The sequence below is a fragment of the Bos javanicus genome, chromosome 3, assembly GCF_032452875.1.
Source record: "Bos javanicus breed banteng chromosome 3, ARS-OSU_banteng_1.0, whole genome shotgun sequence".
NCBI classification, from domain to species: domain Eukaryota; kingdom Metazoa; phylum Chordata; class Mammalia; order Artiodactyla; family Bovidae; genus Bos; species Bos javanicus.
In genome coordinates, this window is record NC_083870.1 from 29,771,701 (window position 1) to 29,788,155 (window position 16,455).

Consider the following 16,455-nt stretch of genomic DNA (forward strand, 5'->3'; position numbering starts at 1 on the left):
CATGTCTATTATAGGAAATAATGTTGATTCATAAAACATTTCAATTATTTACTTGTAGATAAATCAGTTTTTTTCTTCTTCCTTTCTTCATTTCTTCCAAATATGTTTATCTATGTAATATCTTTGGGTATATAGATGTACTTTTCCCTTGTGAAAGCTCTGGTAGAAGAAAAGGGATGTCTTTCTCCCTTCAGCTGCTTGTGCTAAAGAGGTAACTCTGATTTTTATCCAAACACAATGCAAAAACACCAGTATCTCTCACTGCTGGAAGAGCTTCCTGACTGGTATTCTTGCTTCATTCTTGCCCCATTCTCCATCTGTTGCTTTCAAAAATATGTATCAGATCATACCACCCCAGTACACTAAAGCACTTTCCATAACACTTAGGCTAAAACCCAAACTTCTCGCTCTGTAGGTCACATCTGATCCGACTCCTACCTCTGCCTCTGATCCCATCTCCTTTTCTCTTCCACTTGCACAGCTCTTGCTCATGTTCCTTGGGCATAGAGCTCATGGCCATCACATGGTTTTGGTGCTGATGCTGCCCCCAGATCTTCACCTGGCTGGCTCCATTTCATCTCTCAGGTCTTGAAGTGTCATTCCCACCAGGATACTTCCTTGACCTTTATCTGAACTGCTCCCCACCCCCATTAAACTAGTATTAATATCTTCTTCTTCCTCTTTTTAAAAAAATTGTATTTATTTTTCTTTTTATTGTTTATTAATTTATTTGGCTGCACCAGTCTTAGTTGTGGCATGTGGGATTTTAGTTGTAGCATGCAGACTTTTAGTTGGCAACACATGAGATCTAGTTCCCTGACCAGGGATCAAATCCAGGCCCCCTGCATCGGGAGCGTGGAGTCTTAGCCACTGGACCACCAGGGAAGTCCCAGTCTTATTTTCTACTTAATGCATATCACCATTTGATATTTATTTATGTATACTGCCTCTCTCCTTTAGAATGTTGAATTTCCATGTGGGTAGGACTTTTTCTATTTTGGTCACTATTTCATATCCCCAGTGTCTAGAAAAGATGCCTGGCACATAGGCATTCATTAAATATTTGTTTAATGAACAAATGAATGAAGAGATTTATGGACACTAGTTTTCTCACTGGGATAGTTGCAAGTTAATATAGAGAATATTTATACTGTATCTGCCAAACTTAAGCATTCAGTATTGGTCAGCTCCTTGGGGACTTTGAACTCTGCTTTATTCCCTCTTGGAGAGAAACAGTGTTTATTGAAGGAGGATTCCCTAAAGGATGTGCCATCCATGCATTCCTCCGGGTTAATTCATTTATTCATTCACCTGATGTTTATCGTTAAGAACCCAGTATGTGTTCTAGACAGCAGGGATAAAACAGTGAACAAAGCAATCAAAAAGAAAAAAGACAAAAAGAATCCTAGCGTTTACATTCTAGTCCATGAGGCACACACTAACCTCAATAGATAAATGATATCATATGGAAGGTGCTCTGTGGAGAAAATGCAAGGCAGGGAAAGGGAGTGGTGGGCAAGGCAGTTGCAGTTTTAAATAAGATGGTCAAGAATAGCCTCATTAAGCAAAACCTTGAAGTAGGTGAGGGAGCCATGTGGGTGGAGAAGGTGATGGGGAGAGGGAAGAAGTGAGGTGATTGTTTACAGGGTAGATAGGAGTAGCTGCAAGGAGGTCAGCATGCCTGGAGCAGAGTAAGTGAAGGGTGGGAGAGGAGTAGGAGGTGAGGTGATCTGGAAATCATAGGGGCCATGCAGACCACCAGGAGAACTTAGGTTTTTATTCTGAGTGAGCTGGAAAGCCACTGGAGGATTTGAGCAGAGAAATAACATGCTATGACTTATGGCTATCATGGGGACTCTGTGTATTTGGAGAAAAGGGGGACAGTGTTGGAAGCAGAGAGAACATTTAGGAGGCTATTGAAGAACTTGCACAAGGGACAAAGGTTGCTTGGACAAGGGTAGTAGAGGTTAAGATGGTGAAAGGAAGATTCAGGATATGTTTCAAGGCAGAGTCAACAGGATTTGCTAAGACGCGGGTGGGAGGGGAAAGCAATGAGAAAGGGAGAATATGAAACCAAGCTTATTAGGGACATGTAATAGGATTGCTTAGCAGTCCTATTACATGGAAGGCCATTCTGACGTTTGAAATCATGATTTCAAAATGAAAATCAGACAGTCTGTTTGAATGATTTCTCCAGGAACATCTAGCTGCTCCAGTGCAGGCAAAGAGTAAATGAATATTATGGTTTATGAAAAACTGGAGTTTTTCAAGGCAAGGTTGAGAGAGAGAAAGGGAGTGATATTATAAAGATGGATTGTAGGATACAGTTCAGTCAAGGAAGGGAGTGAAGCTCAGAGAGGGCTCATGAACAGTGAAACATTGGCAATGAAGATACTTGAGCAAGTCAGCTGGAGAAAAGAGGGCTTACATTTGCGATTTCAAAAGTAGTATAACTTCTGGTAATGACAGGGTGGTAAGGTAGAGGGAAATGAGGTCTTTGGAAATGATGAGGTCAGAGACTGAGACACCAGAACGTTGATATCATCCAGGGTGGAGACAGCATCCTGAAGGAGGAACAGAACAGGTGGAGGTGTTGGGAGAGTAGCACTCAGAAAGCATGGAAGCTCCCACCCCTTCCCACATACCTTGCCCTGTGCGTTGCTTCCACCTGGCTGTTCCTGAGTTAAATCCTTTTATAATAAACTGATGATCTAGTGAGTAAGGTATTTCTCTGAGTTCTGTGCGTTGCTCTAGCAAACCAGTCAAATCCAAAGAGGGGATCATTGAAACCTCCAATCTATTGTGGTCACTCAGAAACACAGATGATGACCTGGACTTGCAATGGGCATCTCAGGTGGTGAGGGGACAGTCTTGTGACACTGAAGCCTTAATCTGTGAGACCTGATGCTATCTCCAAGTAGTCTCAGACCTGAGTCGAATTGTAGGACACCCAGCTGGTGTTAGCATTGCTGGTTGGCTGGGAAACCCCTGGTTCCAGTTTAGGAACTGGATGCTCAGACCTTTTAGCAGGTTTTCTCCAAACTTTATATTCCTGACTCCCTAAGCACCAGGAGTCTGGTTCCACCCTCATGCTTTGTTTCTACAGAGTCTGGTTAGTAGGGGGAGTGGGCTTGACCCAATCTTCGCTTCTCAAAAGCACACCTTTCAGAGAGCACATTAAGGATGGGCCTGTAGCACTGGGGATGAACTTCATCCTCCACTCCCCAAAGTTACTAAAAATTGATGAGAGGAGTCAGGACTGGTTAGCAATAGTTTAATGCAGCCCTAATGCAATAGTTTGCTTGTTGTTTTTTTTTTTTTTCTCATTAATTTATCATTTAATATAAATACTGACAGAAAGCAGATAAAGACCTTGTAGACACTTTCATATATTTACAAACCAAAAGGCAAATCACCTTGTTCTACTTGTTAAAATAATCCTTTTATCTGCAACTTGTGGGAGCCTTAAACACTAATTTGGAGCAACATGAGGCTGAGTCAGTTTCCAAGATAATAAAATAACACCATTTTAACAAAAGTGGCAACTTTGATATAAACAGCAGGCACACAGGTTGAACAAGATGGCCTCATCCTCTCAAAACTCTGCAACAAGTAGACTATATACTTACTCAGACCCAGCCTTTAGCTGTCCTAAACATCTTTCTATTACTACTTTTCCTCACCTCACTTTTTAAAAGGCCATTTAAAAATTGAACATATAAACAGATTTTTAAAGAGAGAAAAATGGTCTACTTCAAAAACAGGGTTCTTCTTTCCTATTCCCAAAGAACTTCCAGCAGATAATGTCTTCAAATAATAAGATTTCACAGCTTGCCAGATGCTAATTTCACAGCTTGTGAAATTTCAATTCATTATCTGTCTTCACTTTTTAAAGAAAAGTTGGAAAAACTTGGAAAAAGTAAAATTTCACAAACTTTAGCAATTTAAAAATGAGCTGTCCCTTTAAGGCTCAATATTTTTAATTCTTAACAGGTGGGTGAAGCAGTCGAGAAAGAACAGGGAGCTAAGGTAAGGGGAAAATAACAAATGCACAAAGACTTTTAAAAATGATATTCTTGGTGGGAAGATTTGGGAGAATGGCAATGAAACATGTAAAATATCATGTAGGAAACGAGTTGCCAGTCCAGGTTCGATGCATGATGCTGGATGCTTGGGGCTGGTGCACTGGGACGGCCCAGAGGGATGGTATGGGGAGGGAGGAGGGAGGAGGGTTCGGGATGGGGAACACATGTATACCTGTGGCGGATTCATTTTGATATTTGGCAAAACTAATACAATTATGTAAAGTTTAAAAATAAAATAAAATTGGAAGAATAAAAAAAAAATGATATTCTGTCTAGCACTAATTTAAGAACAGCAGACATAAATTTTCACTATTCAAACTGTAAATGATTTCATGGTCATTTATAACCTGACTCAAATATCATGGGCTCCTTTATTAACCTACATTATTTTTGTCTTGTTAAATATACCTCTGCAGGGCACAGTCACATACTATCAATACGATTGGTAAATTACACAAGCTCTATCCCAAGCAAATATGCATCAATGTTAAAAAGTTATTTAAAAAAAAACAAAATAAAATCCACCCAAAAAGGTGATAATGACTGCAGAATGTCTCGGGGAGACTGGTATGAGCCTAAAGACCAAATTGACTATAGTCAGGGGAAGAGGGGTAACAAGGGGAAGAGACCACACACAAGAAGAGGAATCTCACAATTGGAAAATGTTTAAGTGGGTGAAAGGTTTTGTTCATTATCTTAATTCACTTTTTCCATTTCTGTTGTTCTAAAGAGTCATAGATTTATTATAAAGTAAAATAATGAAGCCTATGGATCAGTGGTTGTGGGGGGGAGGTGGGAAAAAAAAATCAACTTTTTTCCTTTAAGTTCCTTTCATTCCCAGAATATAGGAAGAAGAGAAAGGATGAAGAAGAAATAAAGGAAATTTAGGCAACAATACACTTGGAAAAAGTAGCTCTCAGAACAGTGTCTTAGTTGAACAGAGGATGTAAACATGATACGCAAAAGCTTAAAATGCCTTGAAATCAGAGGAACATTTTACAGGGTGGCTCAGATATTACTGTGAGAATGGCAGTCAATTAGTGGAGAAAGATTACGCTAATAAATGGTGATTTCTTTTAAAAAAAAAAAAAAAGGCTACCAATCATCCACCCAATAGTTTGCTTCCATTCTTTTCTTGATCCTTTCATACATCAGCTGGAGTTGGCGTAGGGGCCCCCTGACAGTCTCCAGTTATAAGATGACTCTTGAGTGTACAACCTAGAATGGATGCCAAAGACAAAGTTTGCTTGTTTTTTTAAATTTTTCACCGTGCTGGGTCTTCATTGCTGTGCGAGGGCTACTCTCTAGTTGCGGTGCTTGGGCTTCTCATTGCGGTGGCTTCTCCAGGCTCTAGGTGGCTCTAAATGGGGGCTTTGGTAGTTGCAGCATGCGGTCTCAGTAGTTGTGGTGCGGGGGCTTAGTTCCCCCCGGCCAACCCCCCGTCGTGTGGAATCTTCCCAGACTAGGAACTGAACCTGTGTCCCTGGCATTGGCAGGTGGATTCCTAATCACTGGACTACCAGGGAAGTCCCAATAGTATTTTGATTATGTAAATATTGCAAGGGAAAAACTAACCCAAGGTGAGCCAGAAGTTCTGTGTGATTGAAAGGTGATTCAGTAAGCTTTCTGTTCAGGAAAAGAACCAAGCCCAAGATTCTGGGAACTTTCTGTGATCTGGTGGTCGAGGAGGTGTTCAAAGAGAAAGTTACCTAGGAATGATATAGTCAAGGTGGAAGGGTATATCTAAATAAAAGCACTGTGACCAAAATAAAGAGAAGTTTGGGGCTTCACTGGTGGTCTAGAGGTTGAGAATCTGCCTGCCAATGCAGGGAACATGGATTCGATCCCTGGTCTGGGAAGATACCATGTGCCTCTGGGCAACTAAGCCTATGCGCCACAACTACTGAAGCCCACATGCCCCAGAGCTTGTACTCAACAACAGAAGCCACTGCAATGAGAGGCCCATGCACCACGACAAAGATTCCCCTGTTCACTACAACCAGAGAAAGCCCACTCTCAGAAAGCCCAGCAACGAAGACCTAGCACAGCCAAAATACATCAATCATCTGAAAAAAAGAAAAAGACAACACTCTGAGGATGAGAATCCCCCATGGGCAGCTGTAGACACAAATATTCTATAAGGGCAAGCAGAATCATTTTCTAGTGATGTAGATGGGATATCCTACAGAAGAGAAAGGGGAAAGTGCCAAGGACTCAAGACAAAACAGCTTGTGGTGGTGGTGCTCAGGGAAGGTGAGAGGTGGGAAGCAGGTAACAGACCAAGGGCTACTCACCAGTGATGGCACTGAAAATTCATGCACATACAGGGAACTATATTCAATATCCTTTGATAAACCACAATGGAAAAGAATATGAAAAAGTATGTATGTATAACTGAATCACTTTGCTGTACAGTAGAAATTAATACATTATAAATCAACTATACTTCAATAAAAGTTTTTTAAAATGTCTACATGGACCTCCAGATGGAATTTCTCCTATTTATGAACCACTCTAAGAATGCAGAGGGAACTGTCCCCTTAGGAGTGGACTTGAGATAAGAGAACCCAGATCTAAATCCCTTTTCTTGAACAACCAGACTCACTTATCTTCTATTTCCTACCACAAAGGGCAGTCTGGGTCACGTGTAAGAGATGGTTGCCTGAGGCCAGTCAGGCAGATTTTCTTCCCTAAGGGGACTTAAATCACTGTCAGTCTCCTTGTGGAAAAGTACAAGTTTCCCCACAGATCATGAAGCAAATAACTAATTGATCTCTAGGGAACTGTCTTTCTCCCAGTAACTTGAAGCTTAATTGCAAGATCTTCACAGATCAATGGGGTCATCCTTAGATTCTAAAAATAAATTGGCTTCTTAAAGATACATGTATTGCAGCATTTTTGTATGAGAGTGTTGAGAAATCAAGTAATACAACTGCCAATCTCTATTATAAGCCAGAAAATTTGATTTAGAATAGTATGGAATCTTACCATTGTTAATACACAGACATGCCACCGACAACTACATTTCTCAAAGCCCTTCGCTTCTCACCCTCCCCCTACCATCTGAATTCATATAGATCCCGCTTCGAGGAATACGTGTGACACAGCATGTGCCAAAAGTGGACAAGTGTCCTTGTTGCTAGAAGATAACTCCCCATCTGGGGGCCCCTGCACTGAAGACTACCTTATCTCTCCCAGCCACCTTTGCATAGCACAGAAGTGAGACAGCTAGAGGCTCCCAGATGAAGTCTAAACGTTGCCCACATAGCTTAGTAAATATTTATTAAGTATGCAAGATGATTTTCCACGTGTTGACATCTACCATTCTAATAACATCATTTGAACTTAATGAGTCTTCGTGGTATTTTTAAATTTTATTTATTTTTGGCTGTGCTGGGTCTTCATTGCTGCCTGTGGGCTTTTCTCTAGTTGCAGAGTCGGGGCTACTCTCGAGCTGTGTGCAGGCTTCTCACTGCAGTGGCTTCTCTTGTTATGGAGCACGGGCTCAAGGGTCCACAGGCTTTGACAGTTGCAGCACACAGGCTCAGCTGTTGGGGCTCCTGGGCTCTAGAGCACAGGCTCTATAGTTGCTCTGTGGCGTGTGGGATCTTCCTGCAGCAGGGATCAAACCCTTATCTCCTGCATTGGCAGGTGGATTCTTTACCACTGAGCCACCAGGGAAGCCCTTTCATAGTATTTTACTGCTATCCTCGTCTGCAGAAAAGGTAGTAAGGAAACTTTCTGGAGGGCAACTAGGCACCATTTTTATCAAGAACTTAAAACTGTTGGGATTAGCAGATGCAAACTACTACATAGAGAATGGATAAACAACAGGTCCTACTGTACAGCACTGGGAACTACACTCAATATCCTGTAATAAACCATAATGGAAAAGAATATGAAAAAGAATGTATATGTGTAATTTTCCATTGTATGTATATATATGTGTATATATGTATAACTGAATCACTGCTGTACAGCAGAAGTTAACACAGCATTGGAAATCAACTACACTTCAATAAACTAAATTAAAAAACCTTAAAACTGTTATCCCACTTCCAGCAATTTACTCCAAGAAAATAAACACAAATGCCATGATATAGGCATAAGGATATTCATTGCAATATGTATAATTGTGAAAAAAAGAGCACACAAAATGATAAATAAAACAAATAGTTTAATTAAGATATACCCATAATAGGGTATTATAAAACTATTAAAATGACATTTTGTATGAGAAAGTGCTTAAGATATTAATAAACTGAAATGCAGGATATAAAACTATATATGGTATTACCCCAATTTGGAAAAAATTATACATTTAATATATTTGCACACACAGAAAAAGACTAGAAGACAGTTGATCCACATGGAAGAAGTTTGAGTTTTTTCTTCTCTATAGTTTATGACTTCCAAAGTTTATTTTATCAGAGAATAATTTTTTTTTTTTTAAGAACCAGAGGCTAAGAGAACCAATATTTGAAATACCCATCATGTGGAAGGCACTGACCTAGGAATCTGACCGATTATCTAAGCTCCAGCAGTCAGGAGAGGTCAGGTAGCCCAGTGGTCAAGAACCCGCCTGTCAGTGCAGGGGACACGAAGAGATGTGGGTTCGATCCCTGGGTCAGGAATTTCCCCTGGAGATGGAAATGGCAACACACTCCAGTATTCTTGTCTGGGAAATCCCATGGACAGGTGCTGCAGTCTATGGGGTTGCAAAGAGTCAGACACGACTGAGCACACACACACAAGCATCTCAATGCCTGGTTTACAGATGAGAAACTGAGGCTCCGTTATGGAAGCCTGGAATCTCTATTTGCCCAGGTGCCTTGGACTCATGCCCAGGACAGTGCCCATGTCCCCTGCTGCCCCACATGCCTCACCAGTATGGTTCCTAGTAGGCCCACGGGAGGGTTGCAGTGAAGGTCACGGACCAAACAGAACTGTGTATAGTTTGCCCTAGAGAAAGGCCTTATTTTGCATTCTAAACTCTTCATATCTTCCTCCAGTAGACAATTTCCTCCCCCCTGGAAAAGAAACACAGGCCTCTTCACTGGGAAGGTTTGAGCTCCACTGAGAAACAGTTTTTATCCATTTGTCCAGCTCCACATGCCTGCGCCCTCTGAGACCATGGTATCTGCTGTCTTGCTTATTGGTTTGGCATTGTCAGGCTGTGAGCAGAAGGACAGGGCAGAACGTCACACTCCTACCCCTTCCACCAGCTGGCTTCTTGGTCTCTGCCCTGGATACTAAAACCAACAGGCTGTGTCCTCTGGCTCTCAACCTGAGGAGGGGGACAGCAAATATCCCAGCTATGTGACCAATCAGGACTACCTGGCAGCATATTTGATCTTCTGTAACCTTATTTTGCCAAACAGTCGGGACTCCAGGCGGCTGGGAGGCCCATTCTAACCCTCAGCCTAATTGTCGGCTGAGTTCCAGGTACTGCCTTGGTGAGGGGCGTCCAGTCCCCCCGGCTCTCTTCCAGGTAGGTCCCCAGGGACACTAACTGCAAACTCTCATGGAGGAGAGATGGAATTTTTCTCTACTTTTCTAAGGATGTTCATCACTTCCTATTCCCTCCCTGAGGCAGAGACAGGAAGTGACTTAGATGGGGTCAGTGACATTCAGGACTGGAGCATGCTGCCTGGGTCATACCACAGTTCCTGAATTAAAGAACAGAACTACCTAGGGGCTTTTATCTAGGAAGAGATAGAAGGGGACATGGGGAATGACACATGACATGCAAAACAGGGGGAATAAACTGGTCCTTTCTGAAAAGACCCTTCATCTCTCTCTGCAGTCACAAAAGGGGACTACATGTTCAAAAAGGTTACAGAAATACTGGGTTAAACAAAGTTTAAAAGTTCCTATAGGACTTCTCAGAACCTTTAAATGCTCACAAATACTGTAAAGGTATTATAATGAAAAGGGTTTCTTAAACCCCAGTCAGTTAGAGAACTAAGGATTCCCTAAGCACCAGGAGCCCAATGAACACACTGGAAGTGTGTTACAGGGTGGGCCTGTAACACAGAAAAGGCCCCAAATAGGCCATCTGCACTATCTTCAAAAGTACAGTAGGGCTGTGGCACTGCCGTTTGTTAGCGGTGGAAATACAAAGAATGCTAACTTTGAAAATAAACAACTCTTGATGCATTAAAAAAAAAAAAGTGCAGAGTTGGATCAAACAAGGTTGTCATTTTGTATTCTCCCGTCTGTACTCAGGAGTTTATGGTATTTTTCCACTTGCTGGTCGAAGACCCTGGATGAAAATCCCGTCTGGATAAAGTCCACTGGAGTCAGAAGGTATTTGAGTGCCAGGCCCCTGAACTCAGGAGCCAGAAGAGGGGCAGCCTCACTGCTGGGAGACAGGCGAGAATCCTGGCCCATCCAGGCTCTCTGGTTCTCTGTGGCTGCCGAAGCCACACTGTCTCCCATGCGTACCAAGTAGGGCCCTACACCAATTTCCTCCCCAGTTTCCAGAGAAAGGAATTTCTCATTTGTAGACCTTAAGTGCACCGGAAAACCCGAAGGGGTAGTTACTACAGTCACCATCTTCTGGGACTCAGAGGAAGGGACTGCCCCCTCCCCTTCTCGGCAGCAGACATCTGGGAACGACTGCTTCTTGACTTGCAAAGGATGGTGGGAGGGCTGCTTCTCAAGCTCCCCAGCCAGGTTCTCATTCTTGGTCTTCTTTGAGTCCCTGTCAGCTTGAGAGTGATCAGCATCTTCCTCAAGGGATTCAAACACGACACCCTGGGTTCTCAGTCTCTTGAGCTTCCTTTCTAAAAACAGCCAGAGAAAACTTGGATTTCTGGAGGAGGAACTCATGTATTGCTGTACAGAGTCTGGAATCAGGGGCACAGAGAGCCTGGGGCTCAAGCTGTCCTGAAAGTAGTCCCTACAGGGTTGTCGCCGGACAATGGGCACCACCTGGCAAGGTTTTAGTGCCGCAACAAAGACACGGAGCTCCGAGTAGGAGGAATGGTCAGAGTAAGGGATGACATGGATATTCGGGTGGGAGCGGTAGATCTTCCGGCTGGTGGGGAGGATGGCAATGGTAGGGTGGGTCTGGTTCCAACGCAGCATGGCAGAATGGCAGATCTCCATGTGGTCCACAGCATGGATGCGGCCAGCCTTCTCCTCCACTGTGAACACATCTGCCAGGCCCAGCAGCTGTACCAACTCCAGGCGCCGAGGACTCAGTACCACCCAGGTCTGAAACTCCAGGGCCAGCCGCTCCAGCAGTGACTCTTTTCCCAGGCTGTACAGTCCTGAATAATGTTAAAGAGATTGGGGAAACTAACAAAGGAAGACAATGAAGCTATGTTACTGTAGTTGTTCAGTTGCTAAATCATGTCCAACTCTTTTGTGACACCTTATGGACTGTAGCCCGCCAGGTTCCTCTGTCCGTGGGATTTCCCAAGCAAGAATCCTGGAGTGGGTAGCCATTTCTTCCTCCAGGGGATCTTCCTGATACGGGGACTGAAGCCACATCTCCTGCACTGGCAGGTGGATTCTTTACCACTGAGCCACCAGAGAAGCCACAATGAAGCTTTGTGCTTAGTCACTCAGTCGTGTCGGACTCTTTGCGACCCAGAGGACTGTAGTCCACCAGGCTCCTCTGTCCGTGGAGGATTCTCCAGGCAAGAATACTGGAGTGTGGGTTGCCATGCCCTCCTTAATGAAGCTATGGGGGAATCCTAATAAACCAAGTGTTTAATAAAAATACCCAAAGTTAATGGGACTATCCCCTGTTTGTGTATCAGGAAGGAGGTGCATGTGAGCTAGGTTTATGGAGGATGGGGCTCCCCAGGTGGCTCAATGGTAAAGAGTCCACCTGCCAATCTAGGAGATGCAGGCAGTTGGGACAATCCCCTGGAGGGGGAAATGGCAGTCCACTCCACTATTCCTGCCTGGAGAATCCCATAGACAGAGGAGCCTGGCGGGCTACAGTCCATGGAGTCACAGAGGGTGGGATGGGACTGAGCACAGATGGAGGATGGGGTAGGGAGAAAGTTAACACAGAATCCACTCATTCATTCAGTTCAGCAAAAGAGCGCACCCACCAAGTGTTTAGCAGTGTGAAAACAACAATCTCAGCCCTCAGGGAGTGTCATCCACATGAGGATCCAGAAAAAATGCATGTTAGAGACATGCACACAGTATTATGGGGCACAGAGAAGTATCTACCAGTTGATGGAGTTAGGGAAAACTTCCTGAAAACACTTAGCTGAGTCCTAAATGATGGGTCCAAGTTAATCTGACAAGGGAAGGGGATGGCAGAGAACATTTTAAGTGAGGTCATTTCGGTGTTTCTAAGGTAGAAAGAAATGGGTAAGAAAGGACACTAAAGAGGTGAGCGAGGGCCATATAACAGGGGGCTTTGCATGTACTGCTAGGGAGCTTGGATTTGATTCTGTTAAGTGAAGGTGAGTCACGGAGGAGTTGGAAACAGGAAAATGGCTAATTCAAATCACAGGATCAGAGCAGGGTTTTAGAAAAAAAAAAAGTGGCAGCAATGTTATTTGAAGGCCTGGACAAGACTATATTGAAAGCAGAAGTACCAGTTAGAAGGTCCAAACGGTACTTAGAGAGAAAGAAATGGAGGCCTGAATTTGGATAATGCTTATGGTAACAGATACAGGAGATGCTATTTAAACAGTTGTTCACAGACCTTTTCTGAAGGTGTATTTCAAGTCAACAGTCAGATTGTGACCTCCTTTAAAGAACCTGTATTTCCTTTATATCTACTTTATTCCTCATCATGGTTCAAAATCTCACTCTTTGGGCACAAATGTAGCTGATTTCTCTCTCCCTATCCCCCCCACCCTTTAAAAAAAAAACCTATTCTAGGCCCTTTACTACTAGACTTTAAACCCTCATATTTTATTCATTTTTCTATTCCCACTGCCTATCAGAATATTTGACACATAGTATGGGCTTATTGTATATCTGAAAAATTAATCAAGCCCTTCTGTAGTACCCTCCTAGCCAGCTATGCTCCTCTAGGAAAATTCTGTGTTAAAAACTCCAATAAGACTTAGGACTGGTATTTCTTCATGAAGTCAAGCAATCCTGAAAGAGAATATCTCTCCATCAATTTGGTGTCACTCTGGAAGGTATACAATTTGTTTTCAATGCCTCTGTTTAAGCCTATTTTGAAACTCCTTTCAGAGTTGGGGCATATCCTTTTAAAATATTCATTATGGTGGCAAATCTTCCTTTTGTGGATTTATTACAATTTTGGAAACAATCAAAAAAGTCATTTGGCTTCCCTGGTGGTCCAGTGCCTAAGACTCCACGCTCCCAATGCAGGGGGCCTGGGTTCAATCCCTAGTCAGGGAACTAGATCCCACATGCCACAGCCAAGACCCATCACAGCTAGATAAATTAAAATTTTTTAAAAAGGTATTTGGAATTAAATCTATTACATTTTAAAAAATAAAAACTGATTTTCATAAACTATCCCAAAAGGCAATTCCAGCTGCAATTTCAATGTATCTAATTAAAAGCTTAACACTCACTTGAGCATCTACATTCTGATAATCTGCATTCACTTTCTAATAAATATTTATCAAATTCCTCTATCAGGCATTAATCTAGGCATCTGGCATATATCCCTAAGTGAAACAAAGAGCCTGTTTATTGTGAAATTTCCATTCTAGCAGGGGGAGACAGATAATAAGAACTAAATACAATAAATACATAAACTCTGGAATACATTATAAAGTGATTACTGCAATAGTGTCCCTCTCCTACTTAAAACCCTTCAATAGCTTTTTGACCTAAGAGCAATGGTTGCATTTAGGATCAAGTTCAAAATGGCTTACAGGCACTTCAGCCCCTCCTGCCTTTCCAGCCTCCTCAACCACTATGCACCTGTCACATGGCTTCTTCTCTGTTCCACAAACACGTAAGACTTCTTCCCACCTCCAACCATGCTCTCAAGGAATAAATGTGTGTGTGGCAGAAGTGGGGATAGGCAATCAACAATAAGCAACAGTACAGGAAAACATGAAGTCTGTGGGAAGTTGAGTGCCATGAAAAAATGAAAAAGTTGAATTGGCTTAGGGGATCTGGGGTTGGGAATGTGGGAGCAGAGATGTACTTTTAAATAATAAGGTCAGGGTAGATTTCATGGAGAAAAGGAGATCTGCACAAAGACATGAAAGATGTAAGAACCCCCGAAGAACCTAGATTCACTAGTTCCATAGTGAGAGAAAAAGGAAAACCCTCACCAATTTTTATGTTATGTTGTGGGTGCTTTCGAATGAGCTCAACAATCTGGCGGGCAGCTTCTTCTTGGGAAGGAAGAACTAGGTCTGGGTTGCAATTGGTATTGTCTAGGTATAAGGTATGAATCTGTTTCCCCGGTCTCAGGGCTGGCTCCTTCAGCATGGATGGTGTATACCGAAAATCACCTGGGAAAAAAATATGGGAGGCATAGTCAGAGACAAAAGCATAGAAGACAAGCCTCTCCCAATTCCAACAGCGGATGGGCATTTGCCTATTGGCATCTTGGAAAAAACTAGAGTCTAGCAGTGATCTAATGTAGCACAGTTTCTTTGTGGAAATGTCTCCATCGTGCTCCTGCATTTTCATTACTCTTTGCAAAGTCTGTACCCTTAAAGAATGAAAAATCAATTGAGAAAGGGTCATTGCGCTCATGTGACATGAAGCTAGGAGGCCTCCAGGCTTCTACTATGAATCAAGGCTACTCAAGAAAAGCAATGTTGGGAATTTCCTGGCAGTCCAGTTGTTCGGATTCAGTGCTTTCATTGCTGGCAGGACTGGTTCAATCCCAGGTTGGGGAACTATAATCTTGAAAACCATGGGGCTTGGTCAAAAAAAAAAAGAGTGTCTAGGCTGGGAAAGTGGGAAGGACCCCTCTGGAAGCCGACCTGTGTAGAGGATGGTTCCAAAGTATCCTTCAAAGAGAAACATGACAGAGCCGGGGCAGTGGTTGGCATCCAAGAGGGTGACGGTCATGGTCTCTCGCCCAACTTCATCTAGAGGCAGGACATGGCTCTCACCAACCTCCAGGGCTCGGATCCACTGCTTAGATACCTAAAGAAACAGCAGGTCATCTCAGGAAACACAGACGCCTCTCCCTGGTACCTCCCTGGATCAGAAGCTGTGATAGGGATCACAGTCCTCTTTTCCTTCTCCCTCTCTCTACCCCATCCTTCCTACAAGGCTAAATTAATAGTCCAGAAAGCAAGTCTATTCAACCATTCCTCAACTTTCCAAATAATAATCCCTTGGAGTGCTGTGCTTAATCACTCAGTCGTGGCCAACTCTTTGCCACCCCATGGACTACAGCCCACTAGATTCCTCTGTCCATGGAATTCTCCAGGCAAGAATACTGGAGGGTGTTACCACGCCCTTCTCCAGGGGATTTTCCCGACCCCGGGATCGGACCCAGGTCTCCCGAATTGCAGGCGGATTCTTTACCGTCTGAGCCACCAGGGAAGCCCTTAGGGGGTACCTGTGAAAAAAATTCCAGCCAGATTTCCAGGACCTGCACCAGCTGTGTCTACTGATTCAAATGCGGGAGGAGGGAGGCACTGGACAATCTATTTACTCAGAACATTAGATGAATTCTTAGGAGCCAAGTTTGGAAAACACTGGCCTAGCTTACGTGAAGAAGTAGGAACAGTTTCCTTGAAAGGCCTAGAAGTCCTCCCCAGTTTTATCGCTGAAACATCCCAAGCCAGCCAGTTGGAAACCACTCTTGTTCTGGGTTTAATATATGCATTTCTGGGTTCCCCAAAACTGTCGCTTTTGTAAAAATCAGTTCTCCTGGCCACAACTCTATGACTCCAAGACTGACAGATCGGAAGGCCCCACCCAGAGGCCGACTCCAGCCCCCCATACCTGTAGGTGACGGTGCAAGAGGTAAGCCGTGATTGGGGAGCAGTAGAGGGGCCGGGTCCAGGTGCTAGTCAGACCCACCGTGTGGTCCGAGTGCATGTGGGTCAAGAAGAAGAGTCGGGCGGAGCCAGCCCGGCGCAGGCTCCAAAAATCCACAGCGATGGGCGTATGAGGGATCAAGACCCCGTTCATGGTGGCGGGGTTCGAGTCACCAGTGGGTTCTTCATGGGAACAGAGTTCCTGTGTGAGGCTCCTACTATGCCGCCCTGAAAAAAAACATGCTCGGGCATGAACAGGGCTAGAGACCGTAAGGAAAAGCCAGCCCAGTGAGGGAATGAATGGCCAGATTGGGCAGAAAGAAGGAAGTGACCTTGCTGGTAGGAGTTTGGGTGGAATCTCAAACCGCAGAAGGCGCCCAACCAAGCGCCACTCCCCCGAACGCGCAGGACCAGGGACTGAAGCCGGGCACTCAAAGCGCGCGCTGCTGGGC

The 16,455-nt window shown here is 43.7% G+C and overlaps 1 protein-coding gene across 1 annotated transcript; it reads right to left on the reverse strand.

Annotated features, from left to right (window-relative positions):
• Positions 1–4,759: 4,759 nt before the first annotated feature.
• On the reverse strand, positions 4,760–16,432 carry DCLRE1B (DNA cross-link repair 1B). Its single transcript, XM_061410636.1, has 5 exons — positions 16,336–16,432; positions 15,969–16,231; positions 14,993–15,158; positions 14,330–14,512; positions 4,760–11,362 (listed from the first exon to the last, which is right to left on the reverse strand). The coding sequence occupies exons 2-5, from the start codon at positions 16,155–16,157 to the stop codon at positions 10,272–10,274; spliced, it is 1,629 nt and encodes a 542-aa protein (XP_061266620.1). The 5' UTR covers positions 16,158–16,231; positions 16,336–16,432; the 3' UTR covers positions 4,760–10,271.
• Between the last annotated feature and the right edge of the window lie 23 nt (positions 16,433–16,455).